Below are 21,946 nucleotides of genomic sequence, written 5' to 3'. Positions count from 1 at the left end.
ATGAATTCGGTGTTTTCTGGAGCCTAAAGCAGATTAAACCAGAGGTTAGGTCCCACTGCTTACTAATAAGCATGTTTAAAATTGCAGCTTGATTTCACAATTTACATCAATGTGATCCTAACTCCCCGTACTGATTGCTACTGTGTTTTTTGTCTTTTCATGGATGTTTTAAAGGATTTTTAATTCTAGGTATTGTATGTTGTTATTATGTGCCTTCAAGTTGTTTCCAATTTATAGTTAACCTAAGGGTCAGGGTTTTCTTGACATGTTTCTTCAGAAGGGGTTTGCCATTGCTATCCTCTGAGGTTGAAAGAGTGTGACTTGCCCAAGTTCAACAAGTGAGCTTCATGGTATAGTTCATAATTTTACTAACTTTTTATATTTTTCTACATCTCTTTTTATAACTGTATACCGATTCATTTTGTAAGGTGCCTTGGTACTCAGGATTGGGGAAAAGATGGGAGATAAATGATATAAGAACAACAACAATATCAATAACAGTCTATAGTTTCACATGTATATGTTACAAACATAACTCCAGATTCCAAGACATCTGTAAACAAACATACATTAGGCGTTTCGCAGGAACAGAAAATCGGGCATCACTATGTGCACAGGGTGCTGTGTTAGTACTAGGATTATCCAGGCCTCAACACTGCTGTTCACATATTTTCTCACTGAATAATTTCTGGTCCTACTTTTACTCTGTTTGTGGCAGTTGCCTCAGGCAGCAGATACTGGGAGGTTTCTGCTGTCGCCCCCAGGCTCTGGAATGACCTGCCGGACGAGATCCGTCAATTAACATCTTTGGACAGCTTCAAAAAGGCTGTCAAGACAGATCTCTTCAGGCAGGCCTTCCCAGACTAAAATATCCCGGCCTCAGGATCTCAGGATCTCTCCCCTCCTCAGTAATGTCTTCAAAGCCCCCCCCCTTTTTTTCTTTAGAACTGTAGTTGCAGTGGTTTATCGGTTCATATTGTTTTGTTTAATTTATTGTTGTTTTAACTTGTTATTGTGGTTTTAATTTAGATATGCAGTTTAATAACTTTTTAAGGGGGGAGGGAATATATTGTTTTTATGCTGTATGTTATTTTAATGTTGTAAACCGCCCGGATTGGTTCACCACAGGGCGGTATATAAATAAAATTTATTATTATTATTATTATTATTATTATTAAAAGTGTTGGAGGCGATTGCTGTACACTTTATGGTTTGCCTTGTTCAAGGATGGTGAAGATGATCGAGACATAGTTTTACATTTGTAATCTTCCCTGTGTTTTCCATTTGTTTCTTCCATCTTTTGATCTTGCTAATGAAAATCCATCAATAGAGGGGAAGACATTGTTCTCTGCCATGTCTGTTTGGAAGCATCTTCACTTGGTATAGTGCTAAACAAATCCTACAATCATGCATGAATGAATGATCGTGGCATAGGCTTTTGACAAACCATCACCACCAGAACCCATTAATAGTAGTAGGTCTAAAATTCAGCTGACCATCATAGCCAGATTAAAATATTGCAGTGCCTAAAGTGAAGGATAACATAGCACCCTGCCTTCTTCCATATCAATCTTACATCAACATTGGAGATAGGACATGTTCTGCTGTGCCTCAGGGCAGAAGCCTAAGACAGCCTGCCTGGGACACACCCATCTCTTCTACCTAACATCTTGCTTCCCAGCATCTATGGTTTAAAATGGCTGCCTCATTCTGACTAATATTGGAGCCAGCTCAGCTGACCATGCCCTATTTTTAGGAACTCCCCCCAATCCATCAGTTTTGGGACCCTTTCACACTATACAATTATAACTCTATGATTCCACTTTAAGAGCCATTCCAACACCCTATGGAATCCCAGTATTTGCAGTCGAGAGAGGGTTATTTAAAATTCTCAGCTAGAGCGATCCACGGTCCCAGCAAACTACAAACTCCAGGATTTCATAGGTTGTAGCTATGGCAATTAAAGTGGGATCATAGTGTGATTATTGTGTGGTGCGAAAGGGCCCCTGGTGGGTATGAGCAGAATTACAAAGCAAAATGCACCATGCAATTTTGTACACATTGTTTATTTCTATGACTTGTTGGCTATAGATCTAAATGATTTAGTACTGGCATTCTGGAGGCCTGAACTGGGTTTCACACAATTACTATCTTCATAGGAAAGAAAAATACACCCTGGATGGCAAGCAGAGGGCGCTAGGTCTTGTTTTATGTTTAGTGTCTTTTTTACAAGTTGTAGGACAGGTGACTTTCTTTACTGACTATCACAGCCATCAATAACTCCCCTGAAGCCTTGGTTATTACATTTGTTCTGGACAATTCTTTTTTCGAAACCAAGGCTTCTCCCCCCCAAGAGCAGCAGAAGATTAGAGGAAAACAGGATAAAGGTTGGAAGCAATATGTAGGCGATGTTAGTGTTCTATTACTTTAATACGGAGAATAAAAGACTGAGTCATCTGCCAGTCCATTCCTTATAATGGAAAGCAAACAGTTAAGGACCAGTTTGGATGAAGGAAATATTTAAAATGGTGTTGATGAAATAAAATACTGGGAATATTAGGGAAAATATATTTTTTTTACAAGAAATATAATTTTTGCTCTAGTCTTCCTATAGACCACCATGGACCACCAGGAAAATGGCACTTATGGTGAAGATGTAGATATCTCTATAAGGCAAGGTGGAATTGAAGTTAGAAGCAAGTACCTGTGAGTGGTGCTCTGCTCACTCAGTGATTGTTGAGTGGCCTTGAGGTAACTCTGCCTCCGTGCTGCAGTTTTTGGAGATGGCTTCGGGCTGGTTTCAGAGTCTTCACTGTCATCATCCCCCATGGCTTTGATATAGCTCCCACTCCGCATACGCCGACATGGGATTTCATTGTCTTTCTCCCTTGTCAACGTATTATTCCAGTCTCCCTGAGGCACCTTCAAAAGTGAGAGAACATAGGAAGAAAATGCAGTTAAAAACAAAAATGGACATCAGAATGGAAAAAATTTAGAAACTGGAGGAATAACAGAAAAACAAGTTGCCTATGCAGAAGATGGAAAAGTTATTTTGGAAGACTATAAATAATAGAACCTGTAAGTGGCATGGCTACGGGCTACTTTCACCAACAGCCCAAAAGATATCTGAACAAAAAAGTATTTTTTTTCTGTGTTTAAATCACATAAAGACAAACATAAAAACAAAAAATGACAAAACTCCTAACATAAAATGGAAAAAACAAACAAAACAAAAATAGGAACTCCCTAACTCCTTACATGGAATGGAAGTGAAAAAAGAACAATAAAAGACAATCTATGTATAGAATTCAGAAAAATAAATCAAGATAATATCCATATGAAGTTACTACTGAAAGTTTTGTAACCTGTAAGGGTCTCAGTTCTCTGAACAATAGGAGGCAGGGACTTGTTTTTTGATACTGTATCAATAGTCTGGTACTTACAATAAGATATCTACCTATATAACAGATACATTATAGATGTCAATACAGTTAGCCCTCCGTATCCACAGATTTTTTTAATCTATGATTCAAGCACCCATGGTTTGAAAATATCCCAAAAACATAAATTTCCAAGAACAAAACTTTGATTTTTGCCATTTTATTTAAAGGACTCCATTTTACTAGGCCATTGTATCTAATGGGACTTGAGCATCCATGGATTTTGCTATCCACGGGGGATCCTGGAACCCAACCTCAGTAGATAACAAGGGCCCACTTTATAACAAATGAGTTTTCCTTTGTAACAATCACTATGCTGAATGAATGAAATGTATATAAATATACTGCAATCCTGAATTAAGTTGAAAAGTGTCTAAAATTTATTGTGTGAAAAGATAGATGTCTTACAGTATACTGGAAATCCTGAAATACCACCAAACATATGCAAATATAATACTTTCTTGAGATGTGCCAAGACCTTCAGGCAAATTATGGTGCCCCAACATTGTGAAAATTGATTTCCCACAGTGGTTTGAGTGTTGAACTATGACTCTGGAGACCAGTATTTGATTGCCAGCATGGCCATGAAACCCACTGGGTGTTCATGGGCAAGTCACATGCTCTCAGCTTCAGGGCAAGGCAATGGCAAACCTCATCTGAAACTTGCCAAGAAAACCCCAAACCACCACAAGTTGGAAATGAGTTGAAGGCACACAGCTCTCTTGCTCTCCCTCTGTAGCTAGCTAAAGCATAGAACAAATCAATCAACTAAGGCACGTTACAGACCGCCTGAAAGTGGTGGTCTGCTGCTGCTGCCATTAGCGGCGCCGAGGATCCCCAGCGGCCAAACCGCGAGTCTTCCCGGCGCCGCAAAAAAGAAGTCCCAAAACAGTGCTTCTTTTTGCGCCCCGGAAGTGGCGCTGCAAGTCTCTAGTCACGCACTAGCGGCGTCACTTCCGCCACATGACGTGCGGACACTCACAGTCTGCGATGTCAAGATGGCGGCGCCCATGTAGAATGGGTGCCGCCATTTTGTATGTCCTCAGGATGTACTTTACGCCCATTTGTAACGGGCCTAAGAGACAGGAGTGGAAGAACCACACTTGTTTCACTGACAGCAGAAGGGTAAGAAGGCCTCCTTTGGCAAAGAGTCCTAGATTTCAGAAGTGGCCTTCACCCACCATCTTGCATTTATCTCTGACAGTTGCAGGGCAGAGAGAAGCCCCAAGTAAGAAGAAAATAGTCCTTTACCAGAGGGGGGATGGGACATCCTTGTCCTGTCCTTTTCCTCTCCTTCCCTTAAGATCAGTACAAACCAGTGAAGCTGTTGTACTAAGGAAGTCATCATGAGGTCTTGGAACTGTCCTTGCTGAATGGTGTGGCCAGCAACACTCTGAGGACCAGTTGAAGTTTCTAAATATTTTTCAAAGGACACGTTACACCACTGGGATGAAACCAAGGCTAGATTTGGCACTTCCAGAAATGAGCACAGGAGTGAGGTTTTGTGCCTTAACTGTATACATGCACTCTTGATCACTACTGAAATCTGAGTAAGTTTTTTAAAGTTGAATCCATGAGTACGCTGAGACTGAATCTTGATTCCAAATTGATTGGTTGATTGATTTCATGTGCTTGGACTGTTGCCAGAGCTTATTTCCTATTTTACTTTCCTCCCACACTTATCTGTACCACTATGTTGTTCCTGAGTAAAATCAGCCTTCTTACATGAAATTTGGACAGTGCATAGAAAATAACCATAGGCTGCAAGACTACATTCATCTTCCTTGGTCCTAGTGGCAGTGCTAGCTGGGAGATTCTGAGAGTTGTAGCCATGTAACTCTTCTAAGATCCAGTCCTGCTGTGCCACAATCTAATTGTTTACCTATAGAATTTTGGAGATATAAGTGGGGAAGTACTTTGTTTCCTTCAGTTTTGACAAATTCACCCAGATTCATAATTTTTCACATTCAGGATTCAAAATATTAAAGAACTATCCACCCACCCAAACCAACCCCACTCCCAATCCAAATGTCACACAGATTTGTCTATCCCTCATGGAAAATGTGCATCATAGGATTGTGGATGTTGTACTATCTCCCAGCTGAGTTTGTGGACAGCAAAAAGGCTCTGGTGACAGATTACCCTAATAACATTCTTGTAACTTGTTCTCTTCAAATCACCACTGGGGTGATTGGTTCTGACCTTTTCCTAATGAAGGAGACACAAGCCTTCTGAAAGCACTTTCATGCAGGCTGCCCTGTAGTCACGTCTGACTGGAGATTAGTGCCCCCCTCCCTTTTTGTGCTTTTGGCTTGCCTTTGCTTCAACTTACTTCACATCAAGAAAAACAGCCTGCCTGGAGATGAAAGCAATTCTCAGTGTGGTAGTTTACACTGCTGCATGACCAGCCTCATGGGGGTAGGGGAAGAACTCAGCCAGCTATAGTCAGGAATTGGTGGAGCCCAAAAGTACTGTGAAGGAAATGGAGAAATTTCTTCTTTATTTCTTGCCTACTGTGATTATTAGACTAGGCTATGCTTCATCAGTTACATTTCTATTTTACATATATGCTTCATGTTTTGGAAATGTTCACCAAAATATGTACAGTGCCAGTGAAGCAAACTCCTTCTAGAAACACTTTATTTATTTATTTATTTATTTATTTATTTATTTATTTATTTAGTGACCCTAAGGCAGTGATGGTGAACCTTTACGAGGCCGAGTGACCAAACTGCAACCCAGACCCCACTTATTTATTGCAAAGTGCCATGTCCCTCTGGCTTTCTAGTAACGAACTCTGGCAAACTCTGTGCTGGGATGACGGCATGTGTGCTCACAGAGAGGGCTCTGAGTGCCAACTCTGGCACGCGTGCCATAGGTTCGCCATCACTGCCCTAGGGTGCATGATGCACACTCAAAGTGAATCACAAGTGGGCATTGGCAAGCTCCTTTTTGGAGGAAAGCCAGGGTACCAAGTATGCAAATTCATGAATATGGTAACAGAGGGCAAGAGGACACAGGCTCTTGCCCTCAAAGACCATACAATCTAAAATTCAACATTGGAAAAAGAACGAGGAAGGGAGAAGCCAGGATAACTAGAGTTGTGAAGTAGGCCATTATCACATGATGAAAACTTCCAGTCCAATCACTGCCAATCCAATGCCATCCCGAGCCCAATCATGCATATTCACGTTAATTTGCAAGAGATTATCACATGTAATTGCTGTCATTGCACAGTCATTCTGGAGTCAATCCTAAGTCAATCCAAAAATTGGTAAATTCGGTGAACTAGCAAATTCACAAAGCTTATTCCAAGGTGAATTCACAGCCAATCCGATGTGGTGTTGGTGTGTAATGCAAGTATGCATCGGGCCTAGTATCTCCACATATCCCATGGTGCACTGCATAGGCTGCGGCTCTCTCCCAAATGGGTGACAGCCAACCTTCACTTTGCTTGTCTTTCATTCAGTTTCTTCCTGAAGGGAAGATAAATGAAGGGAAGGTCAGCCATTTGGGAGAGAACTGTGGCCTATGGGGGGGGGGAGGTATGTGTGCATGCATATGTATGTATGCACAAAAGTGTGTGTGTGTGTGCGTGTGCTTCCATGTGCCTGTACATATATGCATGGAGAAGAAGAAACGCGAAGCAATCATTTACGTGAAGCTAGCATTCACAGGAAACAGGAAGTGGCCCCCTTCTTCACTCTGGAAGTGTACAGGTTCACGATGCGTTCAGAGCCCCACTGAGCATGTGCAAGGGTGCCAATTTGAATTGTCGAATCCGCATGGTATGTACTGGTGTGATAACTTATTTTGCGGCCACTCTATTTTGGCTTTGGAATGACCACAATTTCGCTCTTCATGTGTGATAATTAATCACATGAATTGGCTTACACTTTTGAATTGGGTCTACTTTCCCTTTTCTTTGGGATGGGGGTACTTTCCCCTCATGTGGTAATGGCCTACATCACATATGTTCGTTTGGGTGCTTCCAGAAGATTGGCTATTAGTACTATTAAGAGCTTGGAACATGACCTTTTGGGCATTACATCTCCCAGAATTCCCCAGTCACCATGGTTAGTGATCATGCTAGTTGCAGATTCTGCCAAGCTTGGGTGATTTCTATCAAAAGTCCCAGGATTGCAGGCTTCGTCATACTCAGTGTAAATATGCCTAGGATCTGGTTTTTATGCTCTCTTTTTTTGATTTACTCATTTAAGCTTTAATCCTATGTATTTTTTAACTAGGAGTAAGCCCCACTTCACACAGTATCACCTATTTCCAAGAAAACATGCATTGGATTGTGCTAGACAAAGCTTGAACAGGAATGTCCATCTTGTATTTCATGGCTGTTTTAAACACTGTTTTCTACCACTTCTGTGTAAGAAAATGCATTAATCCCAAGTAATAAATACACAGCTCACTACAGTCTGAAACAACAAAGGCATGTTAATCTGCACAGACCAAAATGTCATCTATATTGCTGTTCAAGGTATCAACCATCTGTACTATGTGATAAATTTGCCTTAATTCTAACCAAAACATCCTGCTGTTACTCTGGAAAAATTATTCAAATTACAATGTGCATATTTTTATTTGGCATATAACTATTTGGCATGAGTATTATGGTGGGAAACACAAGTTTATCATAAGGGGCACTTTTGACAGGAGGCTACAATTAGAGCCTGGCTCTCTGAAAAATCAAACAGTCTGAGAAACAGTATGCTACAGTGGTTAGAATGGTCCTATCCACCCTGCAGTACTCTAGATGTAATGGAGTACAACATCCGCCATCCACACAAATCATGGACAGGTTTGGGAAAGACGGATTTGTGCATTTGTCTAGGATAAGGGACTTTCGGTGAGCTGTGACACTTTCTCTCTCTCCTTAAAATCTCTTGGATGCTGAACCTTTTGCTTTGCTTCCCAGGGACAAAACATGGCAAGAATGGCCCCATCCTTGCTCTCTTTATGGAGGAAGGTAAAAACATTTTTGTGCTTTTTCAGACTGATGAAAGTTGGGCTTTTAAATGCTGTGCAATTCAGATTTTATGCTTTGTACATAGTTTTAAAATACATTTTAATACCTTTAAAGTTTAATGTTTTAAATATTATATATATATATATATATATATATATAATATTATAAATATATAATATAATATTTTTAAAATTACTTGTATTGTTTAAAAGTTGCATTGCTTTAAATTTATTAGTTACCTCAAGTCCCTAAATTGGGAGATAAGCAGAATAAAATAAAATAAAATAAAAAATTTTTTTGGGGGGGTTTGCTGCACCCCCCTCATTTTAAAGTATAGGTACTTAATAGAGTGCCCCTCAAGATAGCATTATTTAGCCAGATGTGGCTCCAGAAAGGCTGAAACATTTGGAGGGTGGTGATTTTTTTTCTTGGAGGGGGGCATCTGCCTTGGGTTCCTTTCTGGTGGCACAAAAATGAAAAAAAAATATTAGGAGCCCTGGTGGTGCAGTGCTTAAATGCTTGCACTGCAACTACTCACTCACAAACACAAGTTGCGAGTTCAATCTCAGCCAGCAGGCTCAAGCTCGACTCAGGCTTGCATCCTTCTGAAGTTGCTAAAATGAGTACCCAGATTGTTGGGGGCAATTAGCTTACACTTTGTAAACTGCTTAGAGAGTGCTTAAGTGCACTGATAAGCGGTGTAGAAATGTACTTAAACTGCTATTGACTGCAGTCGCGCAAAAGACTTTCACACGACGTTGCGCTGATCCTGTCATTGTCCCATCAGTGAATTGTCCTGTCCTTGCCTTTCATTTTGTATTAATGGAAGGACGAGCTCATGCAATTGCACTTTAATGACAGGATCAGCAGGAATGTATAAATGTCTTCCACACAATCTCTGTCATGGACGGAACAAGGATGGGTTTCGCTCCCATCCCTCATCTGATAATCTCCTATGTGTGTGTCCATGCACTGGTGTAGTCTCCAACTGTCTTCTGAGGCTAAAAGTTTCCTCCCCCCCCCCGGGTCATGGATTACTTGAGGAAAAATATTCAACAGACACTATTAATTTCTAAGTGTTCTGTCTGGTCTCAGATATTCCCCTAACTAACCACAGTTTCAGTGGGTAGGGTGAATGAGGAAGAGGAAGGAAAAAAAGAGCTGGAAAGAAGAAAGTGGAAGGAAAAGGCAGAGGTGTGATGCTGCCCTCGTCATATCAAGGCCAGACAAGTCTTTTAACAAAAATTGGATTAACTCTATGCAGGTGGAAAACTGCAAATGGTTCAGTTTGTTGAACCCTGCAGTAGAGCTGACAGAGAGTCAGGTGTAGAATTTCCCAAGAGATCCCCCCCCCCCAAAAAAAAAATAAATCTATTCTTGGTTTAGGCTAGTGAGGAAAATAACTCTTCTAAGCCTTCTGGCAGGTTTATATAGATGAGTTTTTAAACCATGAGTCCAACCAGGCTGCCAGAGGTCCTATTCTCTGTATACTGTACAAAATCCCAACAGCAATTGTGGGAAAGAAGGAGCTCTGTCTCTTTCTATACCAGCACACTCCCCTGCCACCTACCAATCCTAAATGCTCCCAAAGTGTATCATTCTGTAATGGGTGCAAACTCTAACTTTGTTGGAGGATATTTCATTATGATTTCCCCTTAAGCTCAAGGTGAACATAATCTAGTTTTATGAACATAACAGCAGATCATTTATGCTACTTAGACAGCCATCCTATTTCTTTTCCTATTCATCATGATCTTTTGTAAAGCTATAAAATACAATCCATTTTCAGCTTACAAGCAACATACTTAATCCTTTTGAAAAACATTCAGTTTGCAACTAATTTTCAGATTTCTATTCCTTGGCTGGGAGCAGATGGAGGGGAAAAGGTGGTTTAACTCCGGGGTTTCCCGATTCATAGGGAAAACCCACTTACCACTCCATTGCTTCCCACAACAGCCCGACAACTGATGCACAGTCTGCACTGCCCCCACCTACTGCAAGGCAAGACTCACCATAATGGAGCATTTGTGGCTACAGTCTGTTATTTCTCCCCACACTGTTGTAAACATATGTGCACATGAGCACAGAGATGCTCTGGCAACAGCTGCCAATTGCCTGCCATCCCACCCAGCCTAAGGACCATTGAATGCCACACACAACTGGCTACTCCATCACATGATCTATCAACTGCCTGTATGGTGCATTGGTGCACCTAGTGACACATTGGCACAGCATAATCATGGTGTCTCCCTGTACACACCCACTTTCTCCCTCATTACCCCATGGCCTCCTGTTGAACAGGCTAGTTTTATTTTTTAATGTATTCATTAAATCCATTGTATTGTTGGTAATCTGATGTGTTTGTTGTCATTTTGCTTCACAGGATGTGCAATGGTTAGGTGCTGTAGCTGACCACTCATACACTTATGAAATCGATTTACAGGCAGGTGACAAAAAAAAAAAAAAAATATGGCCAGTAATGGTGCCAGCAGCTTGCCCAGCCCCTCTCCTGTCTCCGCACCAGCAAGCAGTCTGCAATGCAACAGTTTGCTCTTTCCTGTCTTAACTGGAGCAACCAGGAATTTATTTTACTGTGGTGTCAGGCCTTGGAGTATGACTTGGGTCTGTTTTCCTCTCATTTCAGCCATGTGCATCATCTTAACAGGTGAGTTCTGAAACAGGGTGGGGCCATTTCTTTCTCCCTCTGCAGACAGCCCTTTTCATCTCTGGAGAAGTATATATATATGTGTGTGCGTGTGCGTGTGTGCGTGTGTATTGTTCTTTCCTTAATTGTTTCCCTAGGGTTTTGAATGATGTAGGGCAGTGGTTGTCTACCTGCAGTCCATCAGATGTTTTGGAGTTCAGCTCCCAGAATGCCTGACCATTGGCTAAGTTGGCTGGGTATTCTGGAAGTCCAAATCACCTGAATGGTTAAAGTGTTAGAATCACTGGTATAGTGTACTACTTAGCCATACTTTCAACCAAACAACATTTATACATGCATTATTTTACTTGGTTGATCTTTTATTTGTCAAAATTTGTTCATCCTGTTCTACACCACAAGATTGAGAGCTAGCATGATGAAATGGTTTGATGCGTTGGACTAGGATACTGGAGGACCAGGGTTTGAAACCCCACTTGGCCATGACCTTGGGCAAGTCACACTTTCTCAAACTCAGAGAGAGGTGAAAATAACCCCCTCTGACATACTCTTGCAAGAAAACCCCATGATAGGTTCGCCTTAGGGTTGCCAGAAATTGGAAACAACTTGAAGGCACACAAAAACAATAACAGTACAAGATTATGGGAAGATGTACTTAACAAGATCAGTTTAAAACAATTTAAAACCTTAAGAAATGCTAACAATTTATACTATATGAAAATAAAGCAATTTTAAACAGTTTTAAAACATATAACTATACTGTAATATCTTTAGAACTGTAAGATTTGACAAAAAGGCATGTTTTCACATGGTTTGAGATGTGAAGCTGCAGGGGGGGATTAGAAGCATTTCCCCCCAGAAAAGTTGAAAAATGGATTATGGGAAAGGTTTGTTTAAAATGATGAATAAAATATTTAAGAAAATTAGTTCTTACATATACTACCTCCACATTATTTCTAAAATCTATGTCGCACATAAATATTTGTGTAAGTGTATATACAATATCTCATATATTTTCAATTTCTTGTCTTGGTCTCCTTTTCTAATTTCTTTATGGGAATGAGTACTTTATGTCTGCTTGGCACTGTGGAAGAATAGAGGAAACAAAACTGTTTTCTTTCCTTCAGGGACGTAGCTAGGATTTTAGGAAGGGGGGGGGTCCAGACTAAGTGCCACCATTATAATGGGGCTTGAGTGCGGCGGCGCAGCAGCACACACCATTCATTTTTTTAATGGAAGGGGGGGGGTCCGGACCCCCAGAACCCCCTCTGGCTACGTCCCTGTTTCCTTGATTAATATTCATGTTTCTCCTATTTCTATTGTTTTTGTTTGCTCCTCACAAACTGGAAAAAGGTAGTTCTAACTGATGAGAAACTTGTAGATCTATTTCAACATGAAATAAAATTTCAAAAAGTAAATTCAATTTGTCATTATTTCTCTCAGTCTCAAAGAGCTACAAAATCCTTTTGTATGCCAAACCAAATTATATTGTGGCTAGAATCCTACTGGATAATCTTAACTAGAGTAGAACAAGTGAGTATTTGAATAGTGAGTCAACATGTAGATTCAAAGTGATTCAATAAGTCTACTAAATGATTCAATAGGTCTACTAAAGTCATGACTAAGTTAGGATTTAGAGCATTATGTGTTTTATTTTCCTAAAGTAACAAAAACCATATGGAACTTCCTGGGGTCACCATCAACAGGCAACTTGAAAGCACACTCACATGGATAAAGTAACCAAGTGACTTTCAATCTGTAATGGGTTTAAATATTGCATTTTAATTTTTTCAACAATTTAAATTCCCTCTCCCATTTAAAAAAAAATAACATTTTATCCCATGACTTTAAAATTTCCAGGATTTTTACATTTCTACAGTGGTACTAGGGTACCAGTTGGGCCTTTCCAGAACCACAGCGGATTATTGTTTTTCATGTGATTGACCACTCTTTACTGTCAGAGAAGATCTCACTGGGAAGATGAGTCTATGGGAATTTGGAATGCATTTCAACAAGAATGGATGCAAACTGTAGGAAAAGAGATTCCACTTCAACATTAGGAGGAACAGTAAGGGCTGTTTGACAGTGGAACAAACTCCCTCGGAGTGTACTGGATTCTCCTTCCTTAGAGGTCTTTAAGCAAAGGCTGGATGGCCATCTGTCGGGTATGCTTTGATTGGGATTTCCTGTATGGCACGGGGTTGGACTGGATGGCCCTTGTGGTCTCTTCCAACTCTACGATTCTATGATTCTATGATTTAACTGTGTCAGCAAGACATAATGTGCCACTGTCAGAGCACAGTTCAGTGGCTATGTGTGAAGACCTACTGCTCCATGGAGAGGCTCTGTTACTAATCGTATCAACCAGTTCTGACCCTACATCACTTTCCACAGCCGTAAAAATTATTTTTGCGATGCGAAATTTGAGGGGGTATCCTTCATGTACAAACAGAAAAGATACAAAATCAATTCAATAGAAAAGGCGAGAGACTTTTACAGAAGAGTTCTAGACAAAAGAAAGGCTGATCAGACAACATATAAAAGGAAAGACATGAATGGGAGAGTAGAGGAAAATAAGGAACTGGCGAGAATTACTCACGAAGAGAAAGCCCCTGCCGAAAAAGGGGGAGAGAATTTAGAAGAAGAAGAGATCGGTTAAAAAGGAGGAAAAAGAAAAGGAAGGAAGGAAAAATACATGAAGTTGAAGGTTGGATCGCTTAATGTCAGAGGGTTAAATAATGCTAATAAAAGGAAACAAATATTTCATTATTTGGAAAAAAGCAAGTGTGATGTTTTATGCGTACAAGAAACTAAAATTCAGGAAAAAGAAATAAAATATTTAAGAAATCCTAATTTAGGTTATATGTTTTGTTCCTCTGACAAAAGGAAAAGGAGAAGAGGGGCAGTTATTTATGTTAAAAAAAAATATGATGTTAAAGAATTATTTAAAGATAGCAAAGGCAGATATATAGCAATTCAAGTTACAGTATTAGACCAGAAAGTAGATATAGTTTGTGTGTATGCCCCGCTGGAAAAGAAGGATGTCTTCTTTAAAGCATTAAATCAGGATTTAAGAAAATATACAAGTGGTAAAGTACTACTCGCAGGGGACTTTAACGGCGTACTGAAGCCCATTAGGGACAGGAGCTCAAAAAAGAAAATTCTAAGAAACCAAGGGAAACTGCCAGGTAGCTATTTCGATTTAATGGAAGAACATGACCTAACAGATGTATGGTCACACTTATATGAAGGGAAAAACGGATTCACGTTTTTCTCAGAGGTACATCAGTCAACATCAAGAATTGATATGTTTATGAGCTCAAAAGAATTACTACCCAAAATAAGCTCAATGGAGGTAGCACCAAGGTATATCTCAGACCACAATATGATAGAAATTAATATAGAATTCAATAAGTGTCAAAGAAATCGAACTTGGAGACTAAACGAGGAGCTTATTAAAGATGAGGAATATGTAAAACAGCTGAAGAAAGAATTAAAGACTTTCTTAGAACTAAATGACACGCCAGAGGTTAAATATAAAACAATCTGGGACACCTGTAAAGCAGTCATGAGAGGACTATTGATAAAAAAGGCCGTTGAAATAAAAAGAACTAAAGAGAAAAAGGAAAAGGAGAACGAACAAGAATTAAAAAGATTAGAGCAGGAGATAAATTTACATCCAGAAAATAAAAAACTCAGAATTAAGTATGAAGCAGTAAAAATGAAAAAATATAAACAGGACATGGGGGAAGTTACTAAGAAAAGTATGTTTGCAAAACAAAACTACTTTGTACATGCAAATAAACCAAATCGCTGCCTTGCACGGAAATTAAAGGAAGAGAGAGAGAAGAAATACATTACTGAAATTGAATATAAAGGGAAAAAAATCACAAAACAAGGAGAAATTAAAAATGCGTTTAAAGATTATTATACAAACTTATTTAAAGAAAATGTAGATGTTCCATTTCCTATAGAAAAGAGCAAAAAATATTTAGAGAAGAACTGCACTAATAAAATTAACGAGAGACAAAAAGGAATATTAAGTAATCCTATTTCAGAAGAGGAAATTAAAGAAGCAATTCTACATCTAAAACCAGGGAAATCCCCGGGCCCGGATGGCTACACAGCCTTTTTCTATAAAACATTTAGCGCAGAACTAACTGAGATTCTGTGTAAGACATTTAATAGTATCATTATAGATGGGAAACCAATGTCTTGGAACACTGCGAATGTTGTACTGATCCCTAAAGAGGGGAAGGATAAGAAAAATATTGCCAATTATCGACCAATAGCATTGCTAAATCAAGATTATAAATTATATACCTCAATATTGGCAAATAGATTGAAAAAAATTTTAGCAGAAATAATCCACACTGATCAAAGTGGATTTCTTCCGAAAAGACAAATTAGATACAACGTGAGAACTGTCTTAAATGCTATCGAATATTACACACTTCATAATGAAAAAAAAGCAGCCTTTATATTCCTGGACGCCGAAAAGGCTTTTGACACTGTAAAGTGGGAATTTATGGTTGAAGTTTTGAAGAAGATGGAGGTTGGGAATTTTTTTTTGAATAATATAAAAGAAATATACTCTCAACAAAAAATACAAATAATTATAAATGATGAAAAAACTGAGGATATACAAATAAATAAAGGGACTAGACAAGGGTGCCCCTTATCCCCACTTCTCTTTATTACGGTTCTGGAAACATTAAATAATGCAATCAGAGCTAATAAGAAAATCAAGGGATTAAGAATCAAGGGACATGAACATAAACTTAGAGCCTATGCTGATGATATTTTCATCATTCTGGAAGAACCACTAAAATCTATAAACTGGGTATTGGAAGAATTAAATAAATTCGGGGAACTAGCGGGCTTTAAAATTAATAAAAATAAAACATATTTCTTAACAAAAAATCTAAAGGAGAAAGAAATAAATGAACTATCGTTAAGATCTGGCCTAAAACCGGAAAAGAAAATAAGATATTTGGGTATATGGTTGACTGATAGAAATATAAACCTATTTGAAAACAACTACAAACCTACATGGCAAAAAATTTCCAAAGATCTGCTAAAATGGAGAAATTTTGATTTGTCAATTACAGGAAGAATAGCTACCATAAAAATGATGGTATTGCCAAAGCTCATGTATTTGTTTTTAAACCTTCCTATAATTGTGAAGGAGAAGGTTTTCAAGGATTGGGAAAAGTCTCTTTTAAATTTCGTATGGAGAGGGAAAAGATCTAGAATTCACAAGAAGGTTCTAGTAAGACCAAAAACTTTAGGAGGCTGCGCACTGCCAGACCTCAAACTATATTATAGGGCCTGCTGTATGATGTGGATCCAAGATTGGATCAAGTTAGAAAAAAGGAATCTATTACATCTTGAAGCATGTAATTTGAGATTCGGGTGGCATGCCTATGTTTGGTATAATAAAGATAAAATAAATAAAGACTTTTATAATCATTCCATCAGAAAAGCTCTACATCAAACATGGATAAAGATTAAAGAGAAATTTTACTTAAAGATACCCAACTGGGTCTCTCCGCAAGAGGCTTTTTTGGGGAGATGGGAAGGAAACCCAAACTGGATAAGATACAAGGATTTAATTAAAACAGAGCACAATAATGGCACGAAGCTAAAATCAAGAGAGGACTTAAAAGAAGCTGGGAAAGATACCAGTTGGTTTGGGTATTTCCAGATCAGACAGAGATTTATGGAAGACTTACAAAAAGATGATTTTGAAAAGGAACAAAATGAGTTGGATAAAATCCTAGAAACACAAGACAAAGGCAAAATTGCTAAACTATACAATTTGTTTTTAAATAGAGAAATAGAACATGAGGTTATATCAACTCATATGATAGCATGGGCCACAGAAATAGGTCATGAAATACCCTTTGAGTATTGGGAAAATGTCTGGGAGAAAACCAATAAATTCACAGAGTCACAGGAACTTAAAGAAAATGTGCTGAAAGTTGCAAATAGGTGGTACTACACGCCAGCAAGGTTGGCAAAAATATATAGGCTGAAAAATGATAAATGCTGGAAATGCCAAAATGAGAAAGGGACCTATTTTCACATGTGGTGGGTTTGCCCAATAGTTAAAGGATATTGGTTAAAAATCCACAGAAATATTAAGAATATGCTGAATATGGACTTCCCCTTTGCTCCGGAACTGTACCTATTAAATATGACATCAATGCTAAATCCTGTAAACAAGAGTAAATATTGGAGGATATTCATAAACCTGGTTACTTGCGCAAGAATCATATTAGCTAAGAATTGGAAGTCATCTCATGCGCCCACTGTTGACGAATGGTATTTAAAGATTTTAGAAATTAAAGACCTGGATTGTGCTGCAGAATTATACAAAGAAAATCCTACAGGAATAAAGGATAGAGAAAGGGAATGGGACCCCATTCAGAGATATATACAAAACAAAAGGGATAAGGATCTATGAGGAACAGTATACATAGTAAGTAAAGGTAAAGAAAGGGAGGGAGATTATTTAAGATATAGGTTAGCTAAAAGGTTTATCATTAAGCAAAAGACTCCTTTATTTAAGATAAAATATGGATTAAGCATTGAAAAAAGAGAGGGATCTTTAACAGAAGGAAGGAAGAAATGAAGACTTTAGAAAAAACGACAGAAAATTTTCACAGAAGCTCCGATGAATGTATGAGGATGTGAATTTGATGTAACAACTGGAAAGCTGTTCTTTTTGATTTTTTTTCGTTTGTATGTTTATGAAAATAATAATAAAAAAAAAAAAATAAAAAAAAAAATTATTTTTGCTTATAAGAATTTCTCCTCCTCCTCCTTCTTTTTGACCTAGATTTCATTTCCCAGAAATAGCTTTCCCTTGGCTCTTGCGGTCTCTTCCAACTCTATGATTCTATGATTCTGTGATTCTAAGAACCATCTTAGTCCAGGAATGATTTTTGTTGTTATTGTTAACTTTAACTGCCCTTGAGTCAATCCTGACTCACAGCGACCCTGTTGATGAGACATTTTTAAGACTCCCTGTCCTCTTGAGTTGCTGGAAACTCATACCTGTGACCTCCTTAATAGAGTCCATCCATCTAGCATGCAGCTTTCCTCTCTTTCTACTTCCCTCCACCTTTCCTAGCATTATTGTTTTTTCCAGTGAGTCGTGCCTTCTCATGATGTGTCTGAAGTATGACAGCCTCAGTTTTGTCATCTTCTTTGTTGCTACTTAGCTGAGCATGGACCCTGCTAACCATCTCAGACTATTAGAAGCAGTCAGCAGTCTTAGGAAGAGGGAGGGAAGAACAAGACAAAAACAGAAATATGCATGCTGGGCAAAGCAACAAGAAGCAAAAGTAACTGGGTGCATTTTGCTACACTGTATGTCTACATCATAGGCCCCATTCCCACTGGCTTATAATGCAGATCAGGACGCAAACCATGGGTGCATCATTCCTATTTGAGCGCGCATTCGATCCGCATTGTTCCGATATCGTTCCCACTGGGATTCGAATCTGACTCCCATGTGATCGAATTATCCTGAAAAAACCTGAATGAGTGGTTGATAAAGCGGTTTAATTTAACAGTGCATTTTAGCGAGTTTTCCTGGGCCTCCCGAGTTTGATTCGGGGCAAATGAATGGGAACGAAAGGGTGTCCGATTCAGGAACTTGGGGATGGGAGGAGCAGTGCTCAAGGGGCTGGCCTGGGGGTGTCACCTGCTTGTTCTCTTTCCTGCATTACTGGCACCATTTTCTACCATTCGCATAGCCTTTCCCCCGGTGGATTGGGAAGCAGGGTAAGGCGATCATGCTACATTGAGCTCCAAACGCAGTAAACACATTACGCCCCCTGCAACCTTCGTCCTGCTCCACATTCATAGACCGACATGTGAGGAGACCCATTGAAGACCATTTTTAACTATTATTATTATTTTCTTTTTTTCCCTCTGCCTGAGCGCCTGAGCAGCAGATGGGCTTTGCATTACATGCCTGCTTGATTGCCCTCCAAACAGCCCAGGGAGCAATCGGGGAGGCAAAGGAATTTGGGGTGAATAGAGGCTCCTCTTCTCTCTTTCCCAGAGGGAGTCTGGAGAGACACAGAAGAGCCTGGACGCAAAGGGATTTGGGGCAAAGAGAGGCTCCTCTTCTCTCTTTCCCAGAGGGAGTCTGGGGAGACACAGAAGAGCCTGGATGCAAATGGATTTGGGGCAAAGAGAGGCTCCCTTCTCCCTTTCCCGGAGGGGAAAAGCGCCTAAGCGACTGATTGGCTGTGACGTCAAGCACTTAGGTGCTTGATTGACAGCTGCTATAAAAAAAAGAGGTTCCGGAAGGGCAATGGGAACGGGGAGCAAAATAACCCGCTTCAAATTACCACGGGGAATATACCAATGGGAACGAAAACAGGGGTAAAAAAACCCGGGTCTGTTTGCACCCGTTTTTAATGGGAACGATGGGTCAGATTTGATTACGACTCAGAAAAAAAACCCGTCAGAATCACAGCGAAATAAGCCGCTTTTTTTGTCCAGTGGGTATGGGGCCATAGTATCTTCAAAATAGCAAGAAACTGCATTCTTTTTATGGGTACTGCTGAAAACAATGCCTGGTCAAGCAATTATCTCAGTTGCTTGGGCACCAAGTCATCCTTGCCAGGATGGAAAACTGTAACAGAAACATCATAAGAATAATCAAAATTTTATTGCCTTTGTTTCCACTCAGCAGCAGGGTGGAGATGAGGGAGTCAGGTTTCATCTACACACACTTCCTAGACTTTAAAACTGCTTGGGATGCAATTGTTAAGAAAATCAGAAGAAGCAGAGAGAGAGGAGAAGTACTAGTAGAAGTAGTAGTTTAGGAATATGAACATCCCTGATAAAAGCAGGAATGATCTCAAATTATTTTGGCTTAGTGCAGGCAAGAGGTAGGAAACCTTTGGCCCTCAGGTTACACTGGATTACAACATCCTTTGTATTCACCTAGTATGGTCAACTGTAAATGATTTTGTGAGTTGCTCTTTACATCTGGAAGGCCAAAGGTCTCCCACCTCTGTGCAAAGGCTGGCTTGTGGTTCACCTCTAGTCTACACCTCATGGAATTGTAGTTCAAAGGTCTAAGGAAAATGCTTTCATGTTCCCTTCCCATCTCTGGAAGCCATTCAGGTCATCTATATGAAATGATAGGAACTTTAGCTATATGAGATGATATCTGATTCCACGTTAGTTTTGTGGGCATATCCTGTGAGGACAAGTATATTTGCTTACATGCTGGAAAATCTGAGCTTAAATACACCAAGCAAGTGTGTTTTTATGAACCACTATGTTATCTCCTGGAAATCTTTGTTCATGTTTTACAGATTTTATGCCTTAAAGTTCATGCCTGGCTGATAAACCACCTCTAACTGTTTTTAAACTTTTGAACAGATTTTTTTTTTAACTGTACCATGTTTTTTGAATCTTTGAAAACTGTTTCAAATCCTGCATAAGGAGAAAGGCGGGAAAATAAATAACTATATAAACCCATCTCATGATCTATAACAGCGGTCCCCAAACTGTGCCCTTTAAGAGATTTTGGACTTCAGCTCTCAGAAGCCTCAGCCATGTTGGCCAATAGTCTGGAATTCTGGGAGCTGAAGTCCAAAATCCCTTAAATAGTGCAGTTTGGGGACCACTGCACCATAGCTTCTTGGACCTTCTCTGTTAAAAATGTTTTTATTTTGCCACATGTACCAATATTTCTGTGTTATAAAGATACCTAATTTTGCTCCCACACAACTTTGCTTGCAAATTTCTTGATTCTGAAATCTACACTTCTCTCTTCAGTCATCAATGTATAGGTTTAGAAGAGAAAACCTGAAACCGTATCTTCTGACCTCTCCTTGACACAGGATCTACAATACAGGTTGAAAGTACAGCTTACCAGGCAAACAAGCCAGGTAGCCACAATGCAAATACCTCCACTAAAGAAGAGACCATTATCTCCTGAGATAATCTGTTCCACTTTCAAAAAGATATTAGAATGTTTCCCTGAAATCTGCTTCCCTTCAACTTCTCTGAATAAACCTTGCCAAGAAAACCCTTTAACAGTCAGTAAGTCAGAATCAACTTGAAGGCACACAATAACAGACGAAATAAACTCTACAGAAGAAGTACATTATTAAACAAGGACAGATTAAAGAATATGATGATCTCATGCTGACCAGTTCCTTGAAGGTCTCTCTTACAATATGTTATTTCACTCAATGAAGATCTATTACTCTTCCCTAATAAAAGTAAGCACAAGCAATTGAATGCTTTCTTAGGTCTTTTCGGTTTATTGCACTGTTCATCTCATTTTCTCACATTTACATACAAATATTCTGCAGGATAAAGAATGCTCCACTCACCATGGTAGTCATGCTATTGTTGGTTTATATTTACCCCAAGCTGGGGGAGATGGCTAATGCTGCCCTGCTTTATGATGAAGAAACAGGAGTACATCCTCAGCTGCAAGGAATTTTAAAGAAATGCAATGTTGGGAACTAGATGAACGTACTTTTCACATTGGGGGACCTTACATAATTAAACAACAGCAGCAGGGGCCCTAATTGAGTTGGGTCCCTGCTTCGTGGTGTACTTAACATAATGGTTAATGAAGCTCTGTTTTTAAGCAAGAAAATAGCTGTCTCACTGCAAAATATCCTGGTGAAAGTAAGGGAAGAATGGGGAATAAAAATAATCTGACAGATAGCTTTTTACATGGCCAGTTTTTCATGAAGACAGCATAGTTGAGTCTTATAATGGTGGTTCAACAATTAGAGGCAATAGCAAGAGGCAATCAAATTATGGGAAGACTTGGCGAATGGAAGTCACTTTTCTTATAAGGCAAGAGGG

General features: G+C 39.3%; 1 protein-coding gene across 5 annotated transcripts in view; it reads right to left on the bottom strand.

Moving 5' to 3' along the window:
• The window catches only part of LOC149315764 (disks large-associated protein 4-like), a 492,990-nt gene that overhangs the window by 117,634 nt on the left and 353,410 nt on the right, over window positions 1–21,946 (bottom strand). For all 5 annotated transcript variants that reach the window (XM_089514039.1, XM_089514043.1, XM_089514040.1 and 2 more), the window contains one exon: window positions 2,705–2,922. In XM_089514039.1, coding sequence (XP_089370165.1) covers window positions 2,705–2,922 — 218 coding nt within the window. The remainder of the gene's footprint in view (window positions 1–2,704; window positions 2,923–21,946) is intronic.

This window comes from Sceloporus occidentalis, unplaced genomic scaffold (genome assembly GCF_023333645.1).
Source record: "Sceloporus occidentalis isolate IW3139 unplaced genomic scaffold, rSceOcc1.0.p SCAF_3, whole genome shotgun sequence".
NCBI lineage: Eukaryota > Metazoa > Chordata > Lepidosauria > Squamata > Phrynosomatidae > Sceloporus > Sceloporus occidentalis.
This window is presented reverse-complemented; position numbering and strand designations above follow the sequence as displayed.